This window comes from Artemia franciscana, chromosome 15 (assembly GCF_032884065.1).
Source record: "Artemia franciscana chromosome 15, ASM3288406v1, whole genome shotgun sequence".
Classification (NCBI taxonomy): Eukaryota; Metazoa; Arthropoda; class Branchiopoda; order Anostraca; family Artemiidae; genus Artemia; species Artemia franciscana.
In genome coordinates, this window is record NC_088877.1 from 43,569,131 (window position 1) to 43,594,482 (window position 25,352).

Sequence of the window (25,352 nt, forward strand, 5' to 3'; positions counted from 1 at the left end):
ACTTGTAAGCAAAATCAGAAGTTTGTTTTGCTCAAACAGCTGGCTAGTTTAAACTTGGGTACATTCTAGTTAATTGACTTCTTGCTATCTCAGAAAGGGTTTAGGTTAGGAAAATGAAACTTTCAGGGATAAATCTACAGACTGAAGTATGTCTGGGGAAGGTATTTTGAAGTACCTACCTCAGTAGAACTCAGACTACCTCAGAAGAAATTTTGAAGTACCTAACTTTCAGGGATGGGTCTAGAGGCTAAAGTAGCCTATGTCCCCTGGGAAGGTATTTTAAAGTACCCACCTCCATTCCTTCTCCCTCTAGAGGGCCCTGAAATTTGCCTACATGACAGGTCTATACCTATTGAAATTTTGACAAAACAACATTTTACCTTAATTTCTAGTTACTAGTTGCTTTTTCTCTGCCTTTAGTTCTGAAAATGCAATTCCTGTTATTTGAGTAGAATTTTGAGCCATATCAATGTTTTTTTTTGCAAAATTCAGGAAATGTGTTTGCATATCTTTAAAACCTTATAAAATGGGATTGAGCAAAGTTATGAAGCTGAAAACGATTTTGTTGTACTCCAATTAAGCAGAAGATCTATTTTGCAAGGTTTCACTTTTATAACACACATATTTTTAAAGGTCACCAAAGGTCAGGGTCCTCTGGAGGGAGAAGGAGTGGAGGTGGGTACTTTAAAATATCTTCCCAGGATATAATTTTGCCTGTAGACCCATCCCTGAAAGTTTCATTTTCCTAACCTAAACCCTTTCTGAGATAGCAAGAAGTCAATTGACTAGAATTTTACCAAACTAGGCTATAATGAATGTAAGGTAACCTAGCCTACATTAGGTTATCTTAAAAACTAACGTAGGCTAATGAAACTTGCTTAGGTCTATTTTTGTAATATTTGAAGCAGTTAAGTACAAACTCAAAATATATAAATAATAATGTGAAAATATCCTTACATATAAAAGCTTTATAGGTTATATGCTCTAGGCTACTTCAGAAAGTAAGAAATCCTACTTTTGAAAAGTCAAATAAAAGATGGAGACTGGCGCTTCATTGTGGGCATTTTTCGCAATTTCTTCCGCTGCGTAGTAATCAATAAAATCTGGATTTCTAGATGTCAGTAAAATAAATTTGTCAACTCAAAAAATGAAAAAAAAAATGTAAATGGATGTTCAAATAGAGAAAGAAAAAGAACAGAAGCTGGATTCTGAAAACTTTTGCTATCACACGTGGCCATTGAAACAAAACCGGGCTATATTTTGGAATATAATTTTTAGAATGGAACAAATAGCAAAAATAAACAAGAACCTGGACCGTACTATAGCACCTTATATCCATACTGTTCTTCTCTCAGAAAGTTATCTACAAATTTTAGGAAAGTTGTTAGAGCTTAAAAAAATAATGTGTAACATGGTTTTTCGCATCCTCTTTCTAAGTTTAAGGATTTTAATATGCCTTATTATAAGCTAAAAGCTAGAAACATTTTACCTAATACAGTTTATTTTAAATAGGGAATTCACCTCACCCACCCAAGAAGAAGCTGCCATCGGATGCAGGATAACATGCAGGATGCAGCATGTTCCCTTTGAATTTAGTCCAATGAAATAGGATTCTAAGAGACAGAGAAACTACTGCCGTCAAATGCATATCCCTGTATCATTTGATGCTTTTATTAATTACTCCCTTTCACATGATTTTGAAGCCATAATTTAAAGACTGATGATACTAATTTTAAAGAAACACCGTTTCTACTAGCATCACGTTGATTGTTATAAGCTTGTAGAAATTTTTGGGATAGAGTTAGGAACATCCAATAATCAATTCAAGAATTCAGGGAATTCAAAGGGTGAAAGAATCCCCTCCTAACGTCTAAAGACCTCGGAATCTCAAGAATAAGAGATAGTAGATTTTTTCCTCACATTTTCCTCTTGGTTCATCAGTAAATCTTAAAAGGTAATTTGGCACAAAAAAACACGACAAATAGGTGACACTGACCATAATGGAGACTCGCCGAAGCGTTTAGTGCTATCGGCTGATGAAATATTTTCGTTGGCAAATCCATCGGTTCCTGGAGCGTCTTCGAGGACTAGCCACAAAGGATTTAGATTTTTTGTTGTTCTAAAAATTGTTCAAAGTCTGCTATATGTCAAGGCAGCTTTGATAGCATCCAATTAAAGCATCCTCTGGATGAGGTTTTCCTACGAGGTACTTGAGAGATACTCGAAATACTAAAACTACAGGTAAAGTTTATTAGCTTGTTTAGAATTAGTTTGGGCATAGGCAGGGTAAAGTGTTTCTAAACCAATGGTGTATCTTAAACTTAAAAAGGTAGATTTTACGTTATTTTTATCAGCATTGCACTCATTATTGCTTAAGAAACAAACTATTAGAGAAAAAAAGCTATACATCAATTTGGAAACGTAATGTTTTGGAAAATCTAATACCTTATTCTACTACTTTCTTCTTGTGAAACTTTAAGATTGCTGCGAATTACCTTCCAGGTACTTTGACATGCTTCGGGCTGAAAATTTGAGAGGAACTTTCCAAGATGAGTTGGATATGGAAATCGACGGCCTAAAATATGATAACATAAAATATGTAGGAAATTCTAGTTTCACAGTTTTCGAAGTAGTAGAAGTCGTCTCTGCGATAACATGTATAAAAACAATTGAGAATATTAGTGAAAAAGACTGAAGCTTGTATGAAAAGAAATTTTGCTTAAGAAGTATCTGAATGATAGATCTTGCAAGAATAAGAGGAAAGTGAGTTAAGAAGAGAAGGAATTAAAGTAAAAATTAGATAGGCATGAAATGGAGGCTGAGAAATTAATTGCCGTGGATCTAGGAGCTGAAGCCAGACAGAATAATTGTAAACATTTAATTCATAGAAAAAATAAAGGTTAATATAGACAATTCTTGCAAGGCTTCTATTAACTAAGTTGACTAACTGAATGTTTGATAGTGTCAACATGCTAACAATCCGACCTACCGTGAAGGTACTATTTTGTTTATTGTTAGAATGTTAAGGACCATTCTATCAACTGATATCTTCTGCCTCTCCCCAGGATATACTGCTTCTTCTTTGGGACTTCAAAGCTACCTTTAGTGATCCCACAGGCAGCTGGAATAATGTCAAGGGGCATATTATCCCAGACATAATCAATAACATTGGATAATCGTCTGCTTCAGCTTTGCAGTGCTCATTAGCTTGTTATCTCCAATAGAATTTGACAGACCTCGGCCTCACCAGTATACTTAGTGTAGTAACGACGGCGTCACAAAGAAAATGATTAATTAGGATATTGACTCTAGGTGATGGTGTCGTCAGTTTGTAATTGCCGCTCATTTCGTGATACTGACCTGAGTAATACTGATCACCGACTTATAGCTGTGAAAATTTATCCGATGACTTTGGGAGAAAATACCGTGGGAGGGGTCCCTCCTGCCCTTCAATTTTTTGGTCACTTAAAAGGAACACTAAAACTTTAAATTTCAGTTTGAATTAGCCCTCTCGTGAAATTCTAGGGCCACTGGGTCAATACGATCACCCCTGGAAAAAAACAAAACAAATAAACACGCATCCGTGATTTTGCTTTTGGCAAAAAGTACAAAATTCCAGATAAGAATTCCATTTTTGCAGATAAGAGCTTGAAACCTCTACAGAGAGAGAGAGAGAGAAAGAGAGAGAGAGAGAGAGAGAGAGAGAGAGAGAGAGAGAGAGAGAGAGAGAGAGAGAGAGAGAGAGAGAGAGAGAGAGAGAGAGAGAGAGAGAGAGAGAGAGAGAGAGAGAGAGAGAGAGAGAGAGAGAGAGAGAGAGAGAGAGAGAGAGAGAGAGAGAGAGAGAGAGAGAGAGAGAGAGAGATCGGTATAATTAAAAACTATCGTAGCATAGCTAAATTCAGTTTTTTCACAAAAATCATAGATTTAAACAAAAATCACACACTACGACTCAGCATTAAAAATTGATGTGAAGAAAGGCACAAATGAGTTGGTGTAACGATTAGTTCGTAGTTTAGGGGATAAAAGTTTTTTTTGTAACCGAACTCGGCTATTGGGAGGGGCTGGTTCGGGTAGTATTGATCGGTGGCTCTTATTGGCTAGGACGGAATTTCCAAATTGCTGAATAAGGTGTTCAAGCCGGACTTTAAGTGGAGATAAATTTAATCTAGTGAGGGCTTGATCATAAGGTATGTCACGGTTTCGGAGTATAATCCTTATTGCTCTTTTCTGGACGCACTCTATGTCGCGTAGTAGGTACGCTGTGCGGATAGCAGATGGACCCCACACCGGGCACGCGTACTCGAGCAACGGGCGAACATAACACATGTTTCTCTGATACGCTGAATCTGATGGTGTTATTTTCATTCTATGCCTTTTAGGGGTGTTTCCCGCTTTGAAGTCTCAGAAGGCTGACAAGCGCATCGCAACGCTAAGTCTCCGCAGGATTGATACTCCTGCAATGAAAGAGCCGTATGGAGATGAGATAAAAAAAAAAAAAAAAAACACTTTCAAAGCCTGTTCCAGGTTTCATGTGGAACACAGAAGTAACCGACGCAGCTAGACCAACTGTTGGCTTGCCAGCTCAGGTCAAAAAGCCATGGCTGCCACAAAAGAATGTTGAAGTCATTACGTTCCGAAGGCGAGCCCATCTGCGGAGGGACATGAAGACCTATGGACATCTTAACGGCGTTAGGAATAAGCTGATAAATAGAGATCCCGAGTCAATCGTTGACACTAAAGCTGATGAGCTACAAGAAGCTGCCTAAAGGAAGGACTTTGGAGTAATGTACAAATACTCACGTGACCTCACTGGCCAGTATGCTCACCAATAGAAAACGTACTATCTGCAGACGGGGTGCTCCTTGAAGACATAGTAAACAACTTTTCAAGGTGGACTGAACGCTTCTATTCTCTACTAAATGCATCTTCTGTTTCTCCATCTGTAGCAACTCCTGCCACTCCCAGCCTGTGATCCATAATGACCTCGTTAATGTTGACATTAAACCATTCCCAGTAGTAAAAATTTAAAATGATGAGAAGAAATTCAAAAACCACAAAGCTCTTGGCGTCCTTGGGATTTCTATGGAGCTGCTTACAGATGGTGGTGGCACTATCCTGCTTTGGCTTCAACTGCTATTCATTGCAATATGGGACACTGAGATCTTCCCAAAGGACTAGCATAAAGGAATGATTCTAGCGGTCCGGAAGAGAAGAGGTTCCAAGAAGGAGTGCAAGAACTTTAGAGGGATAACATTCCACTCATCACCATTCAAGCTTTTTTCTATGGTTTTGTCATAGCGATGGTTTGCACACTTCCAACGAAAGCGCACAGTAGAGCAGGCTGGTTTTATGTCAGGTAGGTCAACGGCAGAGTAGATATTTTTCATAAGTCTTATCATCGAGAAGGTGAACAAGTTCGCCAGCAGATTTTCATTGCTTAAGTCGTTTCAAGGCACCATTTGACTCTGTTGATCAAGATTCTCTAAGGAATATCCTTTCTGATACTGGCCTCCAGTCAAAATATGTCCACCTGCTCAGAGAAATGCATCAAGAGACCGAGAGTTGTGTACAACTGGATGGTAAGTGCAGCATGTTCTTTCCAGTAAGAAAGATTGCCAGGCAAGGTAGCTCGGTGGCTCCTGAGTTATTTAACTGTATTATAGATCATGTTATGACTTGCACGACCTGGAAGCTGAACCTCACACTTAAGTACGGGGATTGTGACTTTGCTGACGATAGAGTACTAGTCATCAACTCCAAGTCACAGCTGTTCATGGCTCAAACATGCTTCCGCAAGAGGGTGCCAAGACAATCCATTAGCTGGAAGAAGACGAAAGTCAAATTAGTGCATCCAAAGTCTGACACCGACAATTATAATTACTTGGCCGCCAGGAACCACACTAAAGAGGTCGGTCATTTCAATTACCTTGGTTCTATCATGTAATCACATAGCTGCATCGACCATGGAGTTGTTTTCCGTGCAGCCAAGGTTTCTGCCATTTTCAGTAAAATGAGACAGGTTTGGCAGAGCCAATGATCAAATAAGCCACCGAAATAAAGGTCTTTTGAGCTTCAGTCTGTTTGATCCTGCTGTATAAATCTGAAACTTGGCCTACAACTGCAGCTGTCAAGCACTGTTACGACATTCTTCAATCTAAATGGCTTTGGACAACTGAGGGAATCTGATAGACAGACTTTGTCAGCAATGACCACCAACGAAATACGATTTCCCTGTCGCTATCTGGTCTAGAGGCCCTTGTTGCTGACCTCCTTTCGCGGAAAAGACTGACGACACTTTCATAACCACACCGTAATGAGGATTAAGTACTTATATAACAGAACAAAAATATTAAAACAAGAAAAACACCATTCATAAACACTGATATAACCATAATTATCATACAAAATAGCAAAATAACCGAAATAACACCCTCATGGTAGGTCGGGCCTACACGAATAAGCTGTAACAGATTCGTAATGCTAATAAGACACACCTTTCCGAGCAATTATTTTTCACACAGCTTGTCCTTTGCATCCACTCCAATAGCTTACTGTCTCAAATCTCTTAACCCTTCACACTTTCCCCAGAAAATGCAACAAATTCCCTCCCGTTTCCACACGTCAGACAAATGTAGAGACTACCCTGCATTTTAACCCTTTTTGTGCAAAAGATTACCCATATAATACAATTTCTAGACAACCCAGCTCTAATTTATACCTCCTCTCACCATACCTCTTTTACCATAGAGGACAGACCAAGACAGTCAAATTTTCGGATCTGGAACACCCATAACTGAACTTTCTAATCAACCATAATCGAATGTACTTGTTTAGAAACCTGTTCAACTTCTCCACCCCTACCAAGAACCCCATTTCATTCACTCAATATTCTGTATGAGCTCAAAATTGCCTTAATCTCCCAGTCCATGAGCATCTACTTCCGTCTTACAGAGACTCCACAAATACCTCCTTCACTAACCAGCGCTTCTCTATAGTTCCTGTCTTTGCCGCTATTTCACCATTTTTACTAGCCTAGTGGTTCTTAAGGACAGAATATTCTCCTACCTCTTAGTCCACATTTCAGCTATGAGAGTGGAGAAGAGACAGCATCCTATCCAAGCATTTTCTCATACAAGCTGAAGATATGTATAAAAAAAAACGTACCCAGTTACCAGGAATGAAATTTTCGATATAAAACGTTCGTTATACCTAATTTAGTTTTACTACAGAGAAATACTTTTAATTTTCTCACTTCTTTTAAACAATTCTTCTTAAATATACTAAAAATGACCAATGGCAAAACAGATTTCCGATTTAAGCAGCCTTTAGATTTTTCAATAATAATTAAGTAAGGCCTGAATCTCCTTGGGGGAAGGGGTGTTTGCGAGTGATGACAACACCCAAATTTGTTTGGCTATTTATGTTTGTTTTAAGTTTGACCTCATCGTTCATTCTAATTTCTGTTTGTTTGATTTCATTTCTTCGTTAATTCTAATTCCTGCTTAATAAACACTTTTTCCGGAAAAAAATGTTTTATTAAGTTAATTTCTGTTCATTTTTAACCGACATTTTAGCTGTACTAATATAAGCTTTATTAATGATATATATTTATGGAAACTAACAGCATAGAAACCCGGTTGCAGCAGTTACGGTGAAAATATTCTTAATAGGAGTATTTATTGCAGGAATAGTTCTAGTCAGAATAATCGTGATAGAAGAGGTGGTGTTGTTAGTAGGCGGGATAGAACAAATAGGGGATGGAGTAGCGGTTGCAGAAGTAGTCGTCGTATGAACAGTAGTTGCAGTCTTGATTAGAGCAGTTTTGAAGCTACTCAGGGTAGTTAGGTAGGAGCAGGTATCATAATGTTAGCCGTCAAGGGAGAGGTTGTAATAGAATTAATTCTATTATAATTAAAATGAACATAAAATATATTAGCGGTTGAAATTTAATTAAGACAGTAAATATTAACTGTGCTAAATAAATTTGTACAATTATAATACTTTTATTTTATGTTGATTGTAAATGGGAAGACATTTAGTCGAAGTAAATAATCACAGATAGCTCACTGTTGGAAAAATATCAATTTTATTGATTTATATCTAGGAAAAAAAAATGCAATTACAGGTAATCAACAAACTTTTTAGAAAGTAGCATAAAATATTGTACCAAAATCATTCTAATTCAGCTTTCAATTGAACATACGCGAAAACTAAATTTGCATACTTTGAACAATGTTCTAACAGATAATATTTCCGAAAGTCTTAAAAAAAAGATTCAAAGTTCATAGTCTTAATAAAAACTCTTGTCAATTATTGAACTTCAGTACTGAACTAGTTTCAAAGTGAAAACATCTTAAATAATCGGATTATATTTTCACAATCTTGATGATTTGACCTAGTTTGCTGGATTGAATTAATTGTGTTGTTACGAAGTAAACTGTTGAAACTGGCTGTTTAACTTAGTTGGACTATTGTTATTACGAGCATAGGTTGGATATTAGAGTACGGATGAAATTAAACAGGTTTCACTGGGCCACCTTGCCCAAATCGTCAACACCTCCCTTTGGCCTGCCTCACTATAAGATAAGTCTTTTTCTCCTTTTGTTATCATTTTTTCAAGGCCTCAGAATTTATATTGGAATTTGGCAAAATGCAAAAAAGGGGATTTGGCCTTTGCTCGTTTCCAAGATTACCCGCTATGGCCGGTTCGCTTGGTCAAACTGATGAATCAATCTGGAAAAACATTTCGATACACTGTTTTTGCTATAGGTCCCATGACCTATAGTATGTTGTCGAGGCATAGTTGATATAATTGGAATCCGTGAAACGTTCTTGAATAAGGATCAGTCTCTCTCGGCTTATTCTTTTCCAGGTTACCAGCAAGAATTAATTTCGTGGGCTACAATGAATCGTGGCGGCCTTGGATATAGTACTAGAAATGTGGATAAACTTGTGATTGAACCACAGCTTAGATACCAATATACAGTTATGAAAACTCCTACCTTGCCCACGAAAAGCTTTTGCTACAGAGCTCTCAGTTTGACGCCTCCTCCAAGCCTGCGCTCCGACGCGTAGATCGTACTACAACACCATAGGCGGGAACACTATTTTTTTGTTGTTGTTGCATACACAGCTTAGATACCAATATTGGTTATCTAAGCTGTGCTACCAGTTTCCTGTCTCCAGCCGCTACCATCGCTACCGCGCACTATGTCCCAAAAATAAATCACGTTTTCATAACTATATTGGTATCTAAGCTGTGGATTGAACATAGGCAGAGTATTAGGGCAGGATTTACGATTCGCTATTTGGGACCGAGTGTTTGGAATGTGCTTCCAGCGAGTTTGAATGTGCGCCTTAGAGTTTAAAACTGAGGTGGCTGAACATCTATAGTAATTTAAGAAAAGATTAAAGAAGTATTTATTGGGAGGGGAGGATGAGGAATCATAGTCTGTGTAGTCTTTGTTTACTATATATATATATATATTGATTTTTGATATTTATTTTACTTGTTATTATTATATGTTGCATATATATATATATATATATATATATATATATATATATATATATATATATATATATATATATATATATATATATATATATATATATATATATATATATATATTGGGTTATTTAGTTGAACTTAGCTCTATGACCATCTACCTTAGTTCTACTGCCCAAGGAATGACGCATGGACGGATAATAGATAAACATATCTATCTATTAACAAATGAACTAACATCTTTTTTTTTATAAAATCCTAACAAGGGGGGTTAATGCCAGAATTGCCACTTACTCAATTGGACGATCTGCCTTGGCTTTTTCTACAATTAGCCGTGACTTGATGACCACAACTATTTGATTTTAATTCAAAAATCAATGGACTCTTAATTAGATTGTAAATTTTAATTGTAAATGGAAAGACAGCTATATCTAAGAAATGATTGAAGTAATTCCAATTTTGAACAATCATCGTGGTCGAAATTAATTTTGTAGAAACTGTCATTTTGTGAATGGATGTGTGGAAGTAGTCATTGCGAGAGTAGTTGTGCCCCAATTTCAAAATTTTCCGGAATAGCACTATAAAAGAAGAAGAAGAAGAAGGAAAACAACAACAATAAATCTTTTATTAAAAACCAATTTAAAAAACTAAAAAAACAAAAACAAAATTAAGTAGGACTGATGCAACAGTCCTTGGGTAGCAAAAAATCAGCCTATCGTCCGATTTTCCTAGATTGAACATTTTTTAATTTAGCACCATTGCGTAGATTACCTGAGACCAGTGCCACTTTCCCACACCATTTTTAATGGCTACACAAAGTTGATTAATAACTCGTGCGATCAAAGAGGGTTTTCTTTCAAAAGTTGGAAATTCAGTCATGCTAAAATATAATGGGGAACTTCTTGTTATGTGCGATAAAATATAAATTCGTATTCACAAAGCTTAATTCAGCCATTTTGTATTTATTAACGATGGTGAAGAAATGGAAAACTGAACCCAAGCTCATCCACACGTGGCACTGACAAAAAAATTCAATAAAGACAAAAAAAATACAATCTCTACATATTCATTCGGCAGTGTTCAATTGCTTTAGTGACGTCACAGAGGCTTGTTTTTTGTGTGCTCAAAATCATGTCTAAAAACTATGGGGAAATAAATCGGATATTTTCTCAGTCAAAACAGGAATGTATTGAGCACTGCGCCGCAGCGATAAGTCCCGTACGTCAGAATTTATTTTTAGGGAACGATAAACACACACCCCCGCCCATTTTTGATGGCTAAAAAAAATTATTAAGAACTTGTATGATCAAAGAATAATTTTGTGTTAAAATATTGAAAATCAATAATTTTTGGATAAGATGTTGAATTTCCTTTTATTCTTTTCCCTAAAGTGCAATTTACATTCTCAAAGCTTAATTCACCCATTTTGCAATTATTGATGATGGTAAAAAAAAAAATAAGTCAAACTCAAACTCATCGACACCAATACAATGCCAAAAAAATTCATTGAATACAAAAACCACAATCACTACATATTCGTTCGGCAATGTTCAATTCGTTTTGTGACGTCACGGAGGTTTGTTTTTCTTGTGCTCAAAATCGTCTCTAAAAACTACTGGAAAATCAATCGGATAATTTCCAGTTAAAACAGGAATATCTTGAGCAGGCTGTTTTCCAGGGTTTGGTATAATTTGGTTTACCACGGGGTATTGGATACTTTGCCCTACCTTAAGTGAATGATGCACTACATTCTGAGCATTTGCGGCAAGGTAATTTTGTGGCAGGAATTTCAAAGTCTTCGGCTGCTGTGGAAAATGAACATATCCAGTATTGCTTGCAACAGCTGGGCTCCCATAAGTTCCAGTTACTTTTGTTAGGTTAGGTACACTATTTGGCACGAAATTACCATAACTGTTCACATTTTGTGGGACGTTATTAGCATACGTTCCTCCATATGCTCCACCACTTTCTGGCTGTAGGATTCCGTATCCTCCCCCTCCCTCTGGAAGAAGGTTAACATTTGTTCCAGCGTTTTGGTAACCAGATCCTGGAATAGAAACAGCTGGTGGCAATGACAGTGTTCCTTGACTGTAATCATAAGATCCATACGTTTTCTCAGGATGTCTTGCGGGATAAACACTAGGGATAATAGGGGCTTTGGGGATTGAGGGTAAGTAGCCAGTATTTTGATGATTTGTCAATTTATTCGGGCTTTTTTGCTGAAAAGGTATTTTTTTGAATTGGGGTCGCTGAGTTGCAGCAATATTTGGGATTGTGTTATATGTTGCTCGAATAGGCGGTAGTAACTTATGTGGTTGGGGTGCTTGAGGTAAAGGTGAGTATCCATTTGGTCGTGCTGGATATTGATTTACCCCTCCGTGACTGGGATATGAGTTTTGGGGATATCTGTTTAACTTCTTGTGCTTGTTCTTGAGAGAGGGTATGAAGTGTTTCAGAGTACGCTGGTTTTGACCGGACGGCGGATAGAAAATAGGTGGTCCTGCTGGTCGAAGATGTGCAACAGGCAGGTACTTTGGATCAGGATAGTTTATGTAATGTTTTTTAAGAGAAGCACCTCCTTCTAGACTGTTTACAATGCATATTTCTGCGCAGAAGCAAAGAATGAACCACAATCCACGTTTACTGACCTTAAAAAGAAATAAATATAGTTAGTCTGGATCCTAATCTCGCTTAGAAAGGGCTAAAATGAATATGAATCACTGTTTTAACTTCTGGGATATTTCTTTATGGATAATTTTAAATCTAACAGACTACATAGAGTTTAATGAATGGTGAACAGAGTGATTGACGGCTTTATTGGAAAACAAATATGCTTGACTTATTAAAATGAGTCTTTCTGAGGACCAAATCGAAGTGTCTTAATCAATCAATCAGTTTATTTTACTGAAGCAAACAGAAACAAAAAAACGCATTTTTTTTTCTTTTCAGAAACAGATTTTCTGCAATTCCAGGTATAAGCTTGTGAGAAACGAAGTAAACCAACAAACCAATGTTAAAAGAAAGATCAGAATGATAAAAATAAGGATAAAGATAGATAAAAAGAGACTTTATACGGAAAGATCAAATAAAAATTTGAAAGGTCTGTGTTCAATAGATAAAACCCTATATTGAATATATTTTTTCAGAGTTTAACTCTCGGCAATGCATATGGAAGTACGCACGTGTTACGTTGCACTCGATGGTAAAGGTAAAGAATACGGAATTAGACTTTACAGTCCCTACCGGTTGTGCTGATCTCCCTTTCTTGGTTCTTCAGTCAGGAAGTGCTTGGGGAGTTGGGGGCCAACCACCCTCTTTGATTTGACTCTTTCTCTTAACTCTATTTTTAAAACAGTAAGAAACTTTAGCGTAAAGAGTGGGGCGTTGAGGAGGAAAAGCCCCTTTCATATACGGAGTAATTTCTGTTCGTTTCAAGTTTTAATGGTGCTCCTTACTTTCATTTAAAAAAAAACTTATTTTTTTATTTAATTTCTGGACGTTTTTGAATTAATGCATGTTTTGATCTTGGCTCTCCGCACATAAATAATTAAAACGAAATTTGCATATTAATTAATTGCAATTAATCGGAAGATTTTGAGAAAAAAGGAGCGAGGGAGGAGGCCTAGTTGCCCTCAAAGTTTTGATTACTTAAAAGAGCAACTAGAAGTTTTAATTTTTTAAAAACGTTTTCATTGGTAAAAAATATACGTAACTTACGAATTAACTTACGTAATGAACTTCTATATTCGTATGTTTTTATTTCGTATATGAGGGGGGTTTAACCCTCGTCGATACCTCGCTCTTTACACAAATTCCTTAATCCCAATTCCTTAAGAATGACCTCTGAATTACAAAGGCCGTAGAATAAATAGTTGAAATTACTAAAAATACTTTAGCGTAAAGAGTGAGGTATAACGAGGAGGTAAACCCCTCATATGCGTAATAATTTTTGTTCGTTTTAAGTTTTAATGCTGCTCCTTAATTTCAGTAGAAAAAACTTTTCATATTTATTTTTGCATTGTTTTTTCAAATGATGCTAGAAAATCTTGCGCCCCCTTCATTGAAATTCTCTTCCCCCATGAGAAGTTTCTCCATGGAAATATCCTTCCACGTAACCTCCATCCCCTCAACTCAGCTCCCCCCTAAACCAAAAAATCCCTCTGAAATCGTCTGTACACTTCCCAGTAACCATTACTATATGTAAACAAATGTCAAAGTTTGTAACTTGTAACCCCTCCCACGAGGACTGGAGGGGAGTAAGTCGTCCCTAAAGACATAGTTATTAGGTTTTTCGACTATGGTGAATAAAATGGCTATCTCAGAATTTTGATCCGGTGACTTTTGGGAAAAAATGAGCATGGGAGGAGGCCTAGGTGCCCTCCAATTTTTTTGGTCACTTAGAAAGATCACAAGAACTTTTAATTTCCGTTAGAATGAGCCCTCTTGCGACACTTAAGGACCACTCCGTCGATACGATCGCCCCTGGAAAAAAAAACAAATAAACACGCATCCATGATCTATCGTCTGGCAAAAAATGCGAAATTCCACATTTTTGTAGATAGGAGCTTGAAACTTCTACAATAGGGTTCTCTGATACGCTGAATCTGATGGTGTGATTTCCGTTAAGTTTTTAAGACTTTTAGGGGGTGTTTCCCCTATTTTCTAAAATTAGGCAAATTTTCTCAGGCTCGTAACTTTTAATGGGTATAACTGATCTTGATGAAACTTATATATTTAATTAAAATGCGATTCTTTTGATGTAACTATTGGTATCAAAATTCCATTTTGTATAGTTTCGGTTATTATTGAGCCGGGTCGCTATTTACTACAGTTCGTTACCACGAACTGTTTGATCAGCTCATCAAGAGCTATCGATTGCCGTCGAAAAAAAATTCTATCTGTCTTAGTTCAAAAGTTGATTTTTTTTTTGCCGTAGGCCAACTTTTTAACGTCACCACTTAGAAAGGAGCAAAGGATAAGCTCCAATTTCTTTAGCAATGACGGAACTTTTAAAGTTTAAGAGGTACATCTGATAACATTTCTCTACCTCAATCCCAAGTCCGAAAAAACAAATGATAAACCCAGCCGAAATCACGGCAGCACTTTCGGATCCGTGGGAAAATGCCGCTTTTTTGCTTCTGTAAATTTTTCTATTTATCACTCAAAGAAGATGTACTGGCTGTGGGGCCGGGTAACTGCCGCATATATTTAACACTTATAGATTTTAGTCCATCTTCAATTTGAAAGTGGTGCCTGCTTGCTTGCCTCCTAGAACGAAGCTTTCCACTCGAAAGCAGAAGCATGGTTTGATGAAACGAAAGCTTGGCTGCACAACTTCAGATACTCCTCTCTGACATAGGCTATATAACTCCACTTCACTTTGCCCACCATAGGCTCTGGCTCTTGGACAAGCAGAAACCATCCTTTTTGGCCCCAGGCAAAACCAAAGTGTTGCTCTCGCAACACAATTATTCATTTGAGGCTTTATAGAAGAATATGTAGTGGTTTAAAACTGCATATCAGCTATTAGGGAGGAAGTTCGGCGAATCGTTCTGAGTGTTTACGTTTATGTGTGTACATGTGTACGCGTGTACGTGTGTGTGTGTGCAGGTGTGTGTGTGTGTGTGTGTGTGTGTGTGTGTGTGTGTGTGTGTGTGTGTGTGTGTGTGTGTGTGTGTGTGTGTGTGTGTGTGTGTGTGTGTGTGTGTGCGTGTGTGCGTGTATGTGTGTGTGTGTGTGTGTGTGTGTGTGTGTGCGCGTGTGTGCGTGTGTGCGTATGCGCGCGCGTGTGTGTGTGTGTGTGTGTGTGTGTGTTTGTGTGTGTGTGTGTCTGTGTGTGTGTGTGTGTGTGTGTGTGTGTGTGTGTGTGTGTGTGTGTGTCTGGCTGCCCTCCGATTGCTTTGACGCTTAAAAAGAGTACTAAAACTCCTAATTAAACCTTATATACCCTCGGGACATAACTCATAACCCTTTCGCTGTGGGGCTGTGGGGGAGAGGTCATCATCAAAGACATAATTTCAAGACATTCCAACTACGCTGAACAAAATGAATGTCTGCCTCAAAATTTGGATTGGCTATGTTTTGGAAAATGGCAGTCGTGGGGGAGGGGGAGGCTTTATGCCTTCCAGTCACTTTTGACTATTACAAAGGACACCTGTACTTCCAATTTCTAATTGAATGAGCCTGTTCCGAAGTTTCTACGACAGCAAATGGCCATCTGAAATTCCATAAATATCCTAAAAAGTGCACTCGAACTTCTGATTAGCAGTTCAATGAGCCCCTCCAAAGTATATACGGGCATAACCCAGGGCATAACTTACAACCTTTGCCATGAGGGCTGTGGGGGGGCTGGCCATACACAGAGACATAATTTCCAGACGTTTTAACTATGCTAGACAAAATGGCTATCTCAAAATTTGGTTGGACGTGTTTGGGGAAATGATGGGCGCGGGAGAAGGGTTGGTTGCCCTCCAATCGCTTTTGAATATTAAAAAGTGCACTAACCCTTTCAAGTTTCTACGACAACAACTTCTATAAGAAGTACCCTGGTCTAAAAAAATAATACATTGTGTTCACATCACTTTTTAATTAGGCAGTAACTCAATGTTCTCAAAAACTTCTTCTGGTAATTGAAAATTACCATGTTTTGGACCTGAATGAAAGCTACCATTTAGTGGAATTTTTTCATGAGAAATGTTTGTCACCAGATAATATCTTTTTGAACCAGTTGTTTTTTATTCTGTCTTCTATGGACTGTGATTCGCTCTTCGTTGGGCTGGCACCTACTGCAGCAGCCACGACAGAGTTTAATAGGAGTAAATTTAAAGAACGAACTAGTGAAGAATTCGAAAACGGCATTTGAAAAAAATAGTCAAGTAACGAAGATTTGCCATTTGAAGTTAATTCTGGAATGGTAACTATTATTCCGATTAACCTTAATGGTAAGAGTTTATTGCGAAAACAAATTCATCGACATTTCAAAAAACAGCTAGAAATCTGTCGAAAATGATGTCAGATTAAAATGAAAAAAGCACAACTGGAATCACCATAGTCAAAAATTCCGTATGCAAACAAAAATTAAACATTTTTGTTCGATTAAACAAAAAACTACAACTGAAAATAAGGAGCAGCATTGAAACTTAAAACGAACAGAAATTATTAAGTATTTAAAGAGGTTTTCACCCTCCTCAATACCCAGGTTTTCGCACTAAAGCTTTTTTAGGGCTTAGAAAAACTTCACTCGCTATGGAAAATTGTCCCCGGGGAAAATATTCCAGCAGAAAAGTCACCATCCCTCCCACCCTAAAAATGTATGCATACTTCCCAATAACAAATACTATACATAAACAATGGAAAAATTTTATAGCTGAAAGACATTTCCCCAGGAGCAGTGGGGTCATCTTACCTCTAAAGGCATAGTTTTTCAACCATAGTTGTCAACCAGCTTTGCCCGTGCGCGCTCTTAAAAACGGTGGAAGAAAACGCTATTTTTGTCTAACTTTAGAGATAAAAAAACTATTGATATCAATTGCAAACATTTGAAAAAACTTCTTTCTGCAGTAAAGCCTTAAACCTGCTATTACCGTAAACCATAACCATTAAACCTTAAACCATAAGAAATTATAGGTGTGTAAAGGTAAATAAAACAAAAGTTCCTTAGTCAGAGCGAATGTTCCAGCGTTGCCTTAGTAAAGAACCATGTGCCTTTCAGATATTACTTTTTATTTCTCCTCCCTAGACCACTTTATATGGAAGGGGTCGTTGGTGAAACATGACCGTAGCGCGTACCTCATTGTAATGATCGGAAGAAACTTATTTGGCCCCTCACTTAACGCAAAATTCAAAGTCAACCCCCCGACAAAACTGTTTGTGAAAGCTTCAACCCAATCCCCAGCCCATGAAAAGAAAGAGGTCAGACTTACGAAAACTAAAACTTTGAAATACTTATTTACGAAGAGAAAATATTCCTCCATATTTGACTGGAAACTGAAAGCCCTACTGCCCCGTTTAAGAGTCAAAAGGGACTCGAGGGCAACAAGATCCATTCCCAGAAGTGGTCTTGGTAACAATAGCTGTTATTCTGGATTTTTTTCTCAGAATAACAGTTGATAACAAAGTTAACCATAGCTGAATAACAAACTGACCCCTAGATTTTGAAAAATACCCTGTTCGGTATTTTCAAACAGTTCGTGGTAACGAATTGTAGTAAGGAGCGACCCGGCTCAATAGTAACCAAAACTCTAAAAAATGGAAATTTGATATCAATAGCTACATCAAAAGAGTTGCATTTTAGTGCTGATTTTAAATATATAAGTTTCATCAAGTTTAATCTTACCCATCAAAAGTTACGAGCCTGAGAAAATTTGCCTTATTTTAGAAAATAGGGAAAACAACCCTTAAAAGTCATAGAATCTTAACGAAAATCACACCATCAGATTCAGCGTATCAAAGAACCCTATTGTAGAAGTTTCAAACTCGTATCTACAAAAATGTGGAATTTTGCATTTTTTTGCCAGAAGGCAGATCACGGATGCGTGTTTATTTGTTTGTTTTTTTGTTGTTTTTTTTTACCCAGGGGCGATCGTATCGACCCAGTGGTCCAAGAATCTTGCGAGAGGGCTCATTCTAACGGAAATGCAAAGTTCTAATGGCCTTTTTCAGTGACCAAAAAATTGGAGGGCACCTAGGCCCCCTCCCACGCTAATTATTTTCCCAAAGTCACCGAATCAAAATTCTGAACCTTATAACTATGTCTTTGGGGACGACTTACTCCCCCACAGTCCCCGTGGGAGGGGCCACAAGTTACAAACTTTGACCAGTGCTTACATATAGTAATGGTTATTTGGAAGAGTACAGACGTCTTCTGGGGAATTTTTAGGGTGAGGGGGGGGGGGGGTAAGAAGAGGGGGATATGTTGGGGGGATCTTCCTTGGAGGAATTTGTCATGGGGGAAGAAAAGTTTCATGAAGGGAGAGCAGGATTTTCTAGCATCATTAAAAAAAAAATGAAAAAATAAATATGAAAAAGTTTTTTCAACTGAAAGTAAGGAGAAGCATTAAAACTTAAAACGAACAGAAATTATTACGTCTATGATGGGCCCACCTCCTCCTAATACCTCGCCCTTTAGGCTAAAGCATTTTTAGTAATTTCAACTATTTATTCTACGGCTTTTGTGATTCAGGGGTCATTCTTAAGAAATTGGGACAAGATTTAAGCTTTAGTGTAAAGAGCGAGGTACTGACGAGGGGGTGAATCCCTTTATATACGTAATAAAAACATGAGAATACAGTAGTTCGTTACGTAAGCTAATTTGTAAGTTACGTATATCTTTCACTAATAAACATTCGTAAAAAATTAAAAGTTTTAGTTACCTTTTTAAGTAACCAAAAAATCGGAGGGTAATTAGGCCTCCTCCCCCGCTCCTTTCTTTCAAAATCACTCGATCAAAACTACGAGAAAGCCGATTAGCCAAAAAAAAAAAATATGCAAATTTCGTTTTAATTATTCATCTGCGGAGAGCCAAAATCAAAACATGCATTGATTCAAAAACGTCCAAAAATTAAATAAAAAAAAAAACAAGTTTTTTTAACGGGAAGTAAGGAGCAATATTAAAACTTAAAACGAACAGAAATTACTTCGTATTTGAAAGGGCTGCTTCCTCATCAACGCCCCACCCTTTACGCTAAAGTTTGTTACTGTTTTAAAAAGTAGAATTAAGAGAAAGAGTCAAACTTTAGCGTAAAGAGCGGGGTGTTGATAAGGAAGCAGCCCTTTCATATACGAAGTAATTTCTGTTCGTTTTAAGTTTTAATGTCGCTCCTTAATTCCCGTTAAAAAAACTTGTTTTTTATTTAATAAATAAAAAGAATAGATTTGAAAAATGCATTTTTTTTTCCGTCATAAGAAAATGGAAAAATTCCTTTCCTCGCTCCTGCGCCTTTTTGAGTTAAGCAATCAACCAAAAGAGAAAAGTGAAATTACAAGGTTAGAATTTGGGGGTTTAATTTAATGACTTATTTTGTGCATAGTCATTTAACTGGATTTAATTTGAACATTAAGAATTTAAAATGGATGACAGTTTATTTTCTAATTTCCGGCCCTGTGTTATTATTTACGTTTTTGACCATTTTGATACGGATTAGATGCTTGTAAAAATTAATAGGAGCCGAACGCACATCCTCTGTTATTGTTAATTTAAATGAATTTGAGATAGAAAACTTTACCAAATAGGAAAATTTAACGGTTATCTGTATGACAGCCATTAATACTCTTTTGAATGGACAGGAATAATGACACAACTCACAAATACAACTTGTTAAGTAAAGACGGAGAAAGTGATTGTTCATTATAACAGATACTGTTTGGACTACAAATATTATTCAGATATTATTCTACGAATATTGACAAAAGAGGGAGCGGTAGGGGCCTTCAAGGCTATGTCGGTAGTCAACTATTATACGCCACTCATTCAAGTTTACGCTGTGTAAATCTCTAGAACAAAATCGGTTTCTTCGTTACTTTAGGAACAAATTTGGGCTATGTATTTGCACATTAGCGGGGGGGGGGCAAAGTATAGCGGGTCTGCATGCAAAGTGTGTTATTCTGCATATTATGAAGTAAGAATTGTTTTCTAGCTTCAACCTGTCCAAATACTTTACACACCCACCCCCACCTAATCTGCAAATACATAACCCAACTTATTTATTTCCAAACCATTCTGTGACTTCATAGCTTAGATACCAATATACAGTTATAAAAACTCGATTTATTTTTGGGACACAGTGCGCAGTAGCGAAGCTAGCGGCCGGAGACAGGAAACTTGTTGGCATCTAATTGGTAACAGGAAACTGGTATTGGTATCTCAGCTGTGTATGCAACAAAACAAAATTGCGTTCCCGCCTATGGTGCTGTAGTGCGATCTACGCGTCGGAGCGCGGGCTTGGAGGAGGCGCCAAGTTCAGAGCTCTGTAACAAAAGCTTCTCATGGGCAAGAAAGGAGTTTTCATAACTGTATATTGGTATCTAAGCTGTGCTTGTCTTTGTCTTGCCCCACGCTAAGCTGAAAGAAACTAACGAAGAAACAGGTTTGTTCTCGAGTTTTACACAGCGTAAACTTGAGTGAGAAACGTATAATACACAAGTACCGCTATTTCTCCTAAAATTAAAAGATTTCTTAAAATCTATTTTCCTTGTAATTTTTCAACTTGTCCCAACTGTGGTAAAATAGGATTCCTGTCTTCATGTCAGGTATAAGTTCAAGCCAGTCTAAGACATAGTATAGTCAAGGGGCTAGTGCAAAACAAAGCGATTGATATCGAATTTTTTATTTAATCAGTAATTATACACTGCCCCCCAACCTTTCAATTTTCTTTCAACGCCCGTTGCGTACTTACAGCCCCAAGTGACAAGGGATAATATTTCAAGCTAGCCTTTATAGTCAGAATGGCCTGCCAGGTAGCTTTGAGGAGGTGTGATCAGTCCAGCCCTAGGGGTAAGGGCCGCAAGTTTTGCAATTCTCTTGTTTCAAGCAGAGAGTTTATGCAGGGACATACCAAGAAAGAACTCTTCCCGGCCTCCTCCCGATATCCCAAAATATCATGAATTTCTAGGGAATTTCTATTCTAGGAAATATCTGAAGTATTTTTTTTTTATTTTGCTCTCTAGAAAAGGATGCTGGGTACGTCCCTGGCTTCATGGATACAATTTATAGTAAAAACTATAGCATTTAAATTTTAAATAGGAATAGGTCTCCCATGGATTATTTTTTCCCTGCTTCATCATGCGTGAAACCTCGGTGAAACTCCTCTAAAAGAAACGTTATAAGAGTGAGTGTGGTAATTATAGAGACATTAGCTTGGTTTCTCTAGGAATCAAATTAGTTATGATGATACTTTTTAGACTTAGAGACGCAGTAACTAAAATAAAGTTGTGAGAGAAGACAAGTGAGGTTTTAGGAAGGGGAGAGGAAACATCGACTAAATTTAGAGGTATCGAGAGAGGAAAAAGCGAACAGTTAACACTACTTAAATTTGTAAACGTTGATTACCCTTGAGATATACAATTTTGTCTCGTTGTTTCTGATATTGTAAACAATAAAACACAATGCTCAAAATAAAGATTGTTTTCAGTAAAGCACAAATGACCCTCTGGTCTTTAGATGGCTCAGGAGGTGTTAGCCCAACTTTTGGTATTTTCTCCTCGAATTGAGTTTGACCTAACCATTCATTGTAGTTACTGTTCATTTTGGGACTTATTTATTCATTTGTAGTAACTATTTTTATTTTAACTTTGAATTTTTATGTGACTTCATCTCTTATCATCATTGATTAATATAGCCCTTTGCTTTTCTTTTAGAACTTTTTTTTTGGAAAAGTTTTCTAAAACTGATTATTGATAGTGACCAATTTTTTTGTAGATTTTCATACTTTCGTCGTTTTGTTCAGTTAAACATAATGCCCTAAGATTCTATGCTTAAATATAGAATCTTATATAGAATCTAGAAGGATATTCTATATAGACTCTTAACTTCTACGTTTTCCCGCTGGTTTATCTTTGGAAAGTTAGCAATAAAGGTAAAATTGGAAAGACGTTCGTAGTTATAATTGAGCGCTTCTTTTGATTTCAAGGGAGTGGCTCCAGCACTTTTTTTGGAGGAGGGAGGGGGGTCCATATATGTATAGTCAAAGGACATGGGCTATATAATAGTTTGCTTTCCTTTTTTTTTTGGGGGGGGGGGGGCAATTGCACCCTTGAACTCCCCCTGGATACCTTGCCAAAATACTTAAATCTTTTTATTATTGAAGATTCTATTCCATTTTAAAGAATGGTCGTCTACTTCTTCTATTAGTGCAAAATTTGTTATCCGTATCATCTTACGGATAATCTCAATTATTGGGACACAAGAAACAAGACAACTTAGAGCATAATTCTATTGACTTTTGAAGTGATGGCTCGACAAAGAACTTGATTTTTTTTATATTATAAACAACAAAAACTCACGGAATTTATTCCATTAAAAAATCATAGAGACTTTATGTTCTTACTCTATTAGTGTAAGATTTGTTGTCCGTATTATCATTCTAAAGAATCCGCTAAAAACTATTGATAAGGATGGAAGGTTTTTTCCTCATTTTCCAACATGCTTGGCTTTTAATCATGCAAGATATTTTTAAATATAATAGAATCTTTCACTAGTTTCTTATCTTTTTTTTTAGGAATGAAGACAATTACTTTTTAAGAGATATAAGGAACATGACACCTTAGAGTACAATTTAATAAAATATTAAACCAACCAATGAAAAAATTCCTTTTTTCCTTTAATTCAAATCTTCCGAAAAAAAATGAGCAAAAACTAAAACAGAAAAGTTGATAAAAATCCAACTCACTCACCAATTCTTGAACAAGAATAAAGATGAACTATAACCCCCCAAAAAGTCAACCAAGTCTTAGCTTCATCACCACATACAAGTTCAGTGATTATATCAGTGCTTATATAGACGTCAATTTCTAGCCATCATTATTTCACAATTGAAAAAAAAAGGTTAGGAAGAATAGAAAAATCTGCAAACCAAGATTAGAAAATTGGAAGCTGCAATGATGACAGTGGTCAAATATGGTTCTGAAACGGATTTGATTGATTGAAGCGTGAGCGTGAAGGATGACAGATTGCCGAAGATTGTCCTTGTCCGCCAACCGTCTAGGGCTAATCAAAAAGCAGGCCGTCCTCGAATGTGGTGGGAGGATGGCGCAAGGAAAGATTCAAGGGAAATGGGTAATTCCCATCAGGTTGTAAAGAGGTAGGCTCTGAATAGGTTGGGATGGAGGAGGAGTGTGCGTAGCTCTGTTGGCATCAGGTGGCTTGTTGCTGTGGTAAGCTGTTAGTAGTAATATAGAGTGTAATCATTCCGCACAGGTGCCTACGTAGGATTCTTTTTCAGGGGTAACAATAAAGACATTTTTCTTTGATGTTGAGAATATTAAGTGCCCAGAAATTTGAGAAAATTAAAATTTTGGGGGAGGAACAGGCCCTGAGTTCCCTCTGTGTCCGTCCCTGATTCTACATATTCTCTTTATTTTGCACACAGCAGAAACATATTGTGGTATTCCTCATTATTTACGCCATAAGATAATTGACACATTAATCTTAATTAGCAAACAGCAAAATACATGTCAAGGATTCAAATCTTGGGCTGCATCCAATTCCAGAGCTTTTTGTCACTAAAGCCCTATTTCGCATATTTTATTGCCATTCTTTCATTACAATATGTTTTGACCGGCTTTGGGCCTGTATGCAAATACTGAAACCGGTTACCATAAAAGAAGTTGGACAAGAATTCAGTTTGGCTCTTAGTTTTATTACCTGAATGACAATATAGGAAATAGGGGGTATCAATTTGGGAAAAAGGGAGCTTCTTGCTAACACGGTGGATGTGCGTGACGTAGCTGGGCACAAGCGTCCAGCCCACATCTCAATCCTCCGACAGGGATGACCCTAAGACGGTCCACAGTATTGGAAGGGTGAAACTCCCCGCGAACTGCCTATCTCCAATTCAAAGGGTCCTAAGGCACTCAGGTTACCGAAGGCCTGGGGAACCATCGGTTAATGAAACTCTCTCGGAACATCATGAAAAAATCGAACCAGAAGAGATCAAGCCGTGCTACGGTATTTCTGGTACCCACGGAGCCAAGGAAACCGGCAACTTCGGTGAAAGACCAGCAGGCTGGTTCTGCGTCAATGAAGATACTCAAAGAAATCCTGAAAATGGTAGTATGGAACATATGTTCCGTGAACTGTGACGTGCCACACACTCTCATCGCCGCAGAATTCCATCATTATAACTTGGACAATTTATGCATAAGGGAAACGAGGGCCAATAAAAAAGGCAAATAGACTCTTCACGACCCGGCTACTGGCAAAAAATTTCATCTCTATAATTCTAGGTCCAGCTCAGATCTGGGATATATAGGGCTAGATTCCTCCCACAGGAAAATACTGAGCCAGCTTTGCTTAAATAGGAGCCGAAACCAAGCAGCATTGCAGGGTCAGGATGCTTAGGTATCTCTTCAACTTAATAATTATTTACCTATACATCTACTCCGAACTCACCTGGTCTACAGGAAGTTCAACCACCTGCAGAATACAATTGAAAGATACCGAAAACCAGACCGGTCCAGCTTGAAGAAGATTGGCAGCAGACTGGACCCTTCCAAACATACTTCTATCGGACCACTTCGACGTGGTGTTACATGTCCTAATGGCACGTGGCTAATTTAGATCGCAATCTATCGCTACCTATCTATAATGAATACATTATTTCAGCCCAATAATGCCCACACTTTTTCGTGGAAATCGAGAGACGGGCATACCTTTCCTCAGAACGACAAAATTTTAATTTGCCAGAGATGAACATCGACAGCCAACTGTCGAGTGTTCAGAGGAGCTTATTCTGGGTTAAAGAGCGACTTAGATCGTCTTTTTCTTGCTGCTAAGTTTAAGCTAAAGCTATCAACCCCTAAGAAAGTCAGATTGCCTTCTTGATATGACACTGAGAAACTTAAAATCCCAAAAGTCCCGGCTGAGTCTAACATGGAGCTTAGGAACCGCTTTCTAGTGCTGAAACAAGCACAAGAAGAAAATGAGAGTCCAGAAGAGGAAGTAAGAGAGAACATGGTTGAAGATCAAAAATCTTACACATGATATCACTGCTTAAAAGAGAGCAAGTCCTTAAAATCCTTAAAAGAGAATAAAAGGCACTAAAAAGTAGTGCATCGTCGAAATATTCACTTTCCTGCATGAGAAGAAAACACATAAAAAAGGTATTCAGAGAGCTCCACAAGAAATCCT

At 37.5% G+C, this 25,352-nt stretch overlaps 2 protein-coding genes across 3 annotated transcripts in view; both read right to left on the minus strand.

The window, feature by feature from the left end:
- Positions 1 to 1,071, minus strand: part of LOC136036508 (uncharacterized) — a 41,349-nt gene extending 40,278 nt beyond the window's left edge. The window contains exon 1 of one of the 2 annotated variants that reach the window (XM_065718797.1): positions 1,016 to 1,071. The gene's annotated coding sequence lies outside the window, so the exon portion shown is untranslated. Of the gene's footprint in view, positions 1 to 957 lie in introns of both variants that reach the window. The other variant, XM_065718796.1, reaches the window with a different exon arrangement.
- A 9,042-nt stretch (positions 1,072 to 10,113) lies between these two features.
- Positions 10,114 to 25,352, minus strand: part of LOC136036514 (uncharacterized) — a 65,309-nt gene continuing 50,070 nt past the window's right edge. Inside the window, exon 2 of the mRNA XM_065718815.1 lies at positions 10,114 to 12,156. Within this exon, the coding sequence (XP_065574887.1) occupies positions 11,077 to 12,156 (1,080 nt within the window). The 3' untranslated portion in view covers positions 10,114 to 11,076. The remainder of the gene's footprint in view (positions 12,157 to 25,352) is intronic.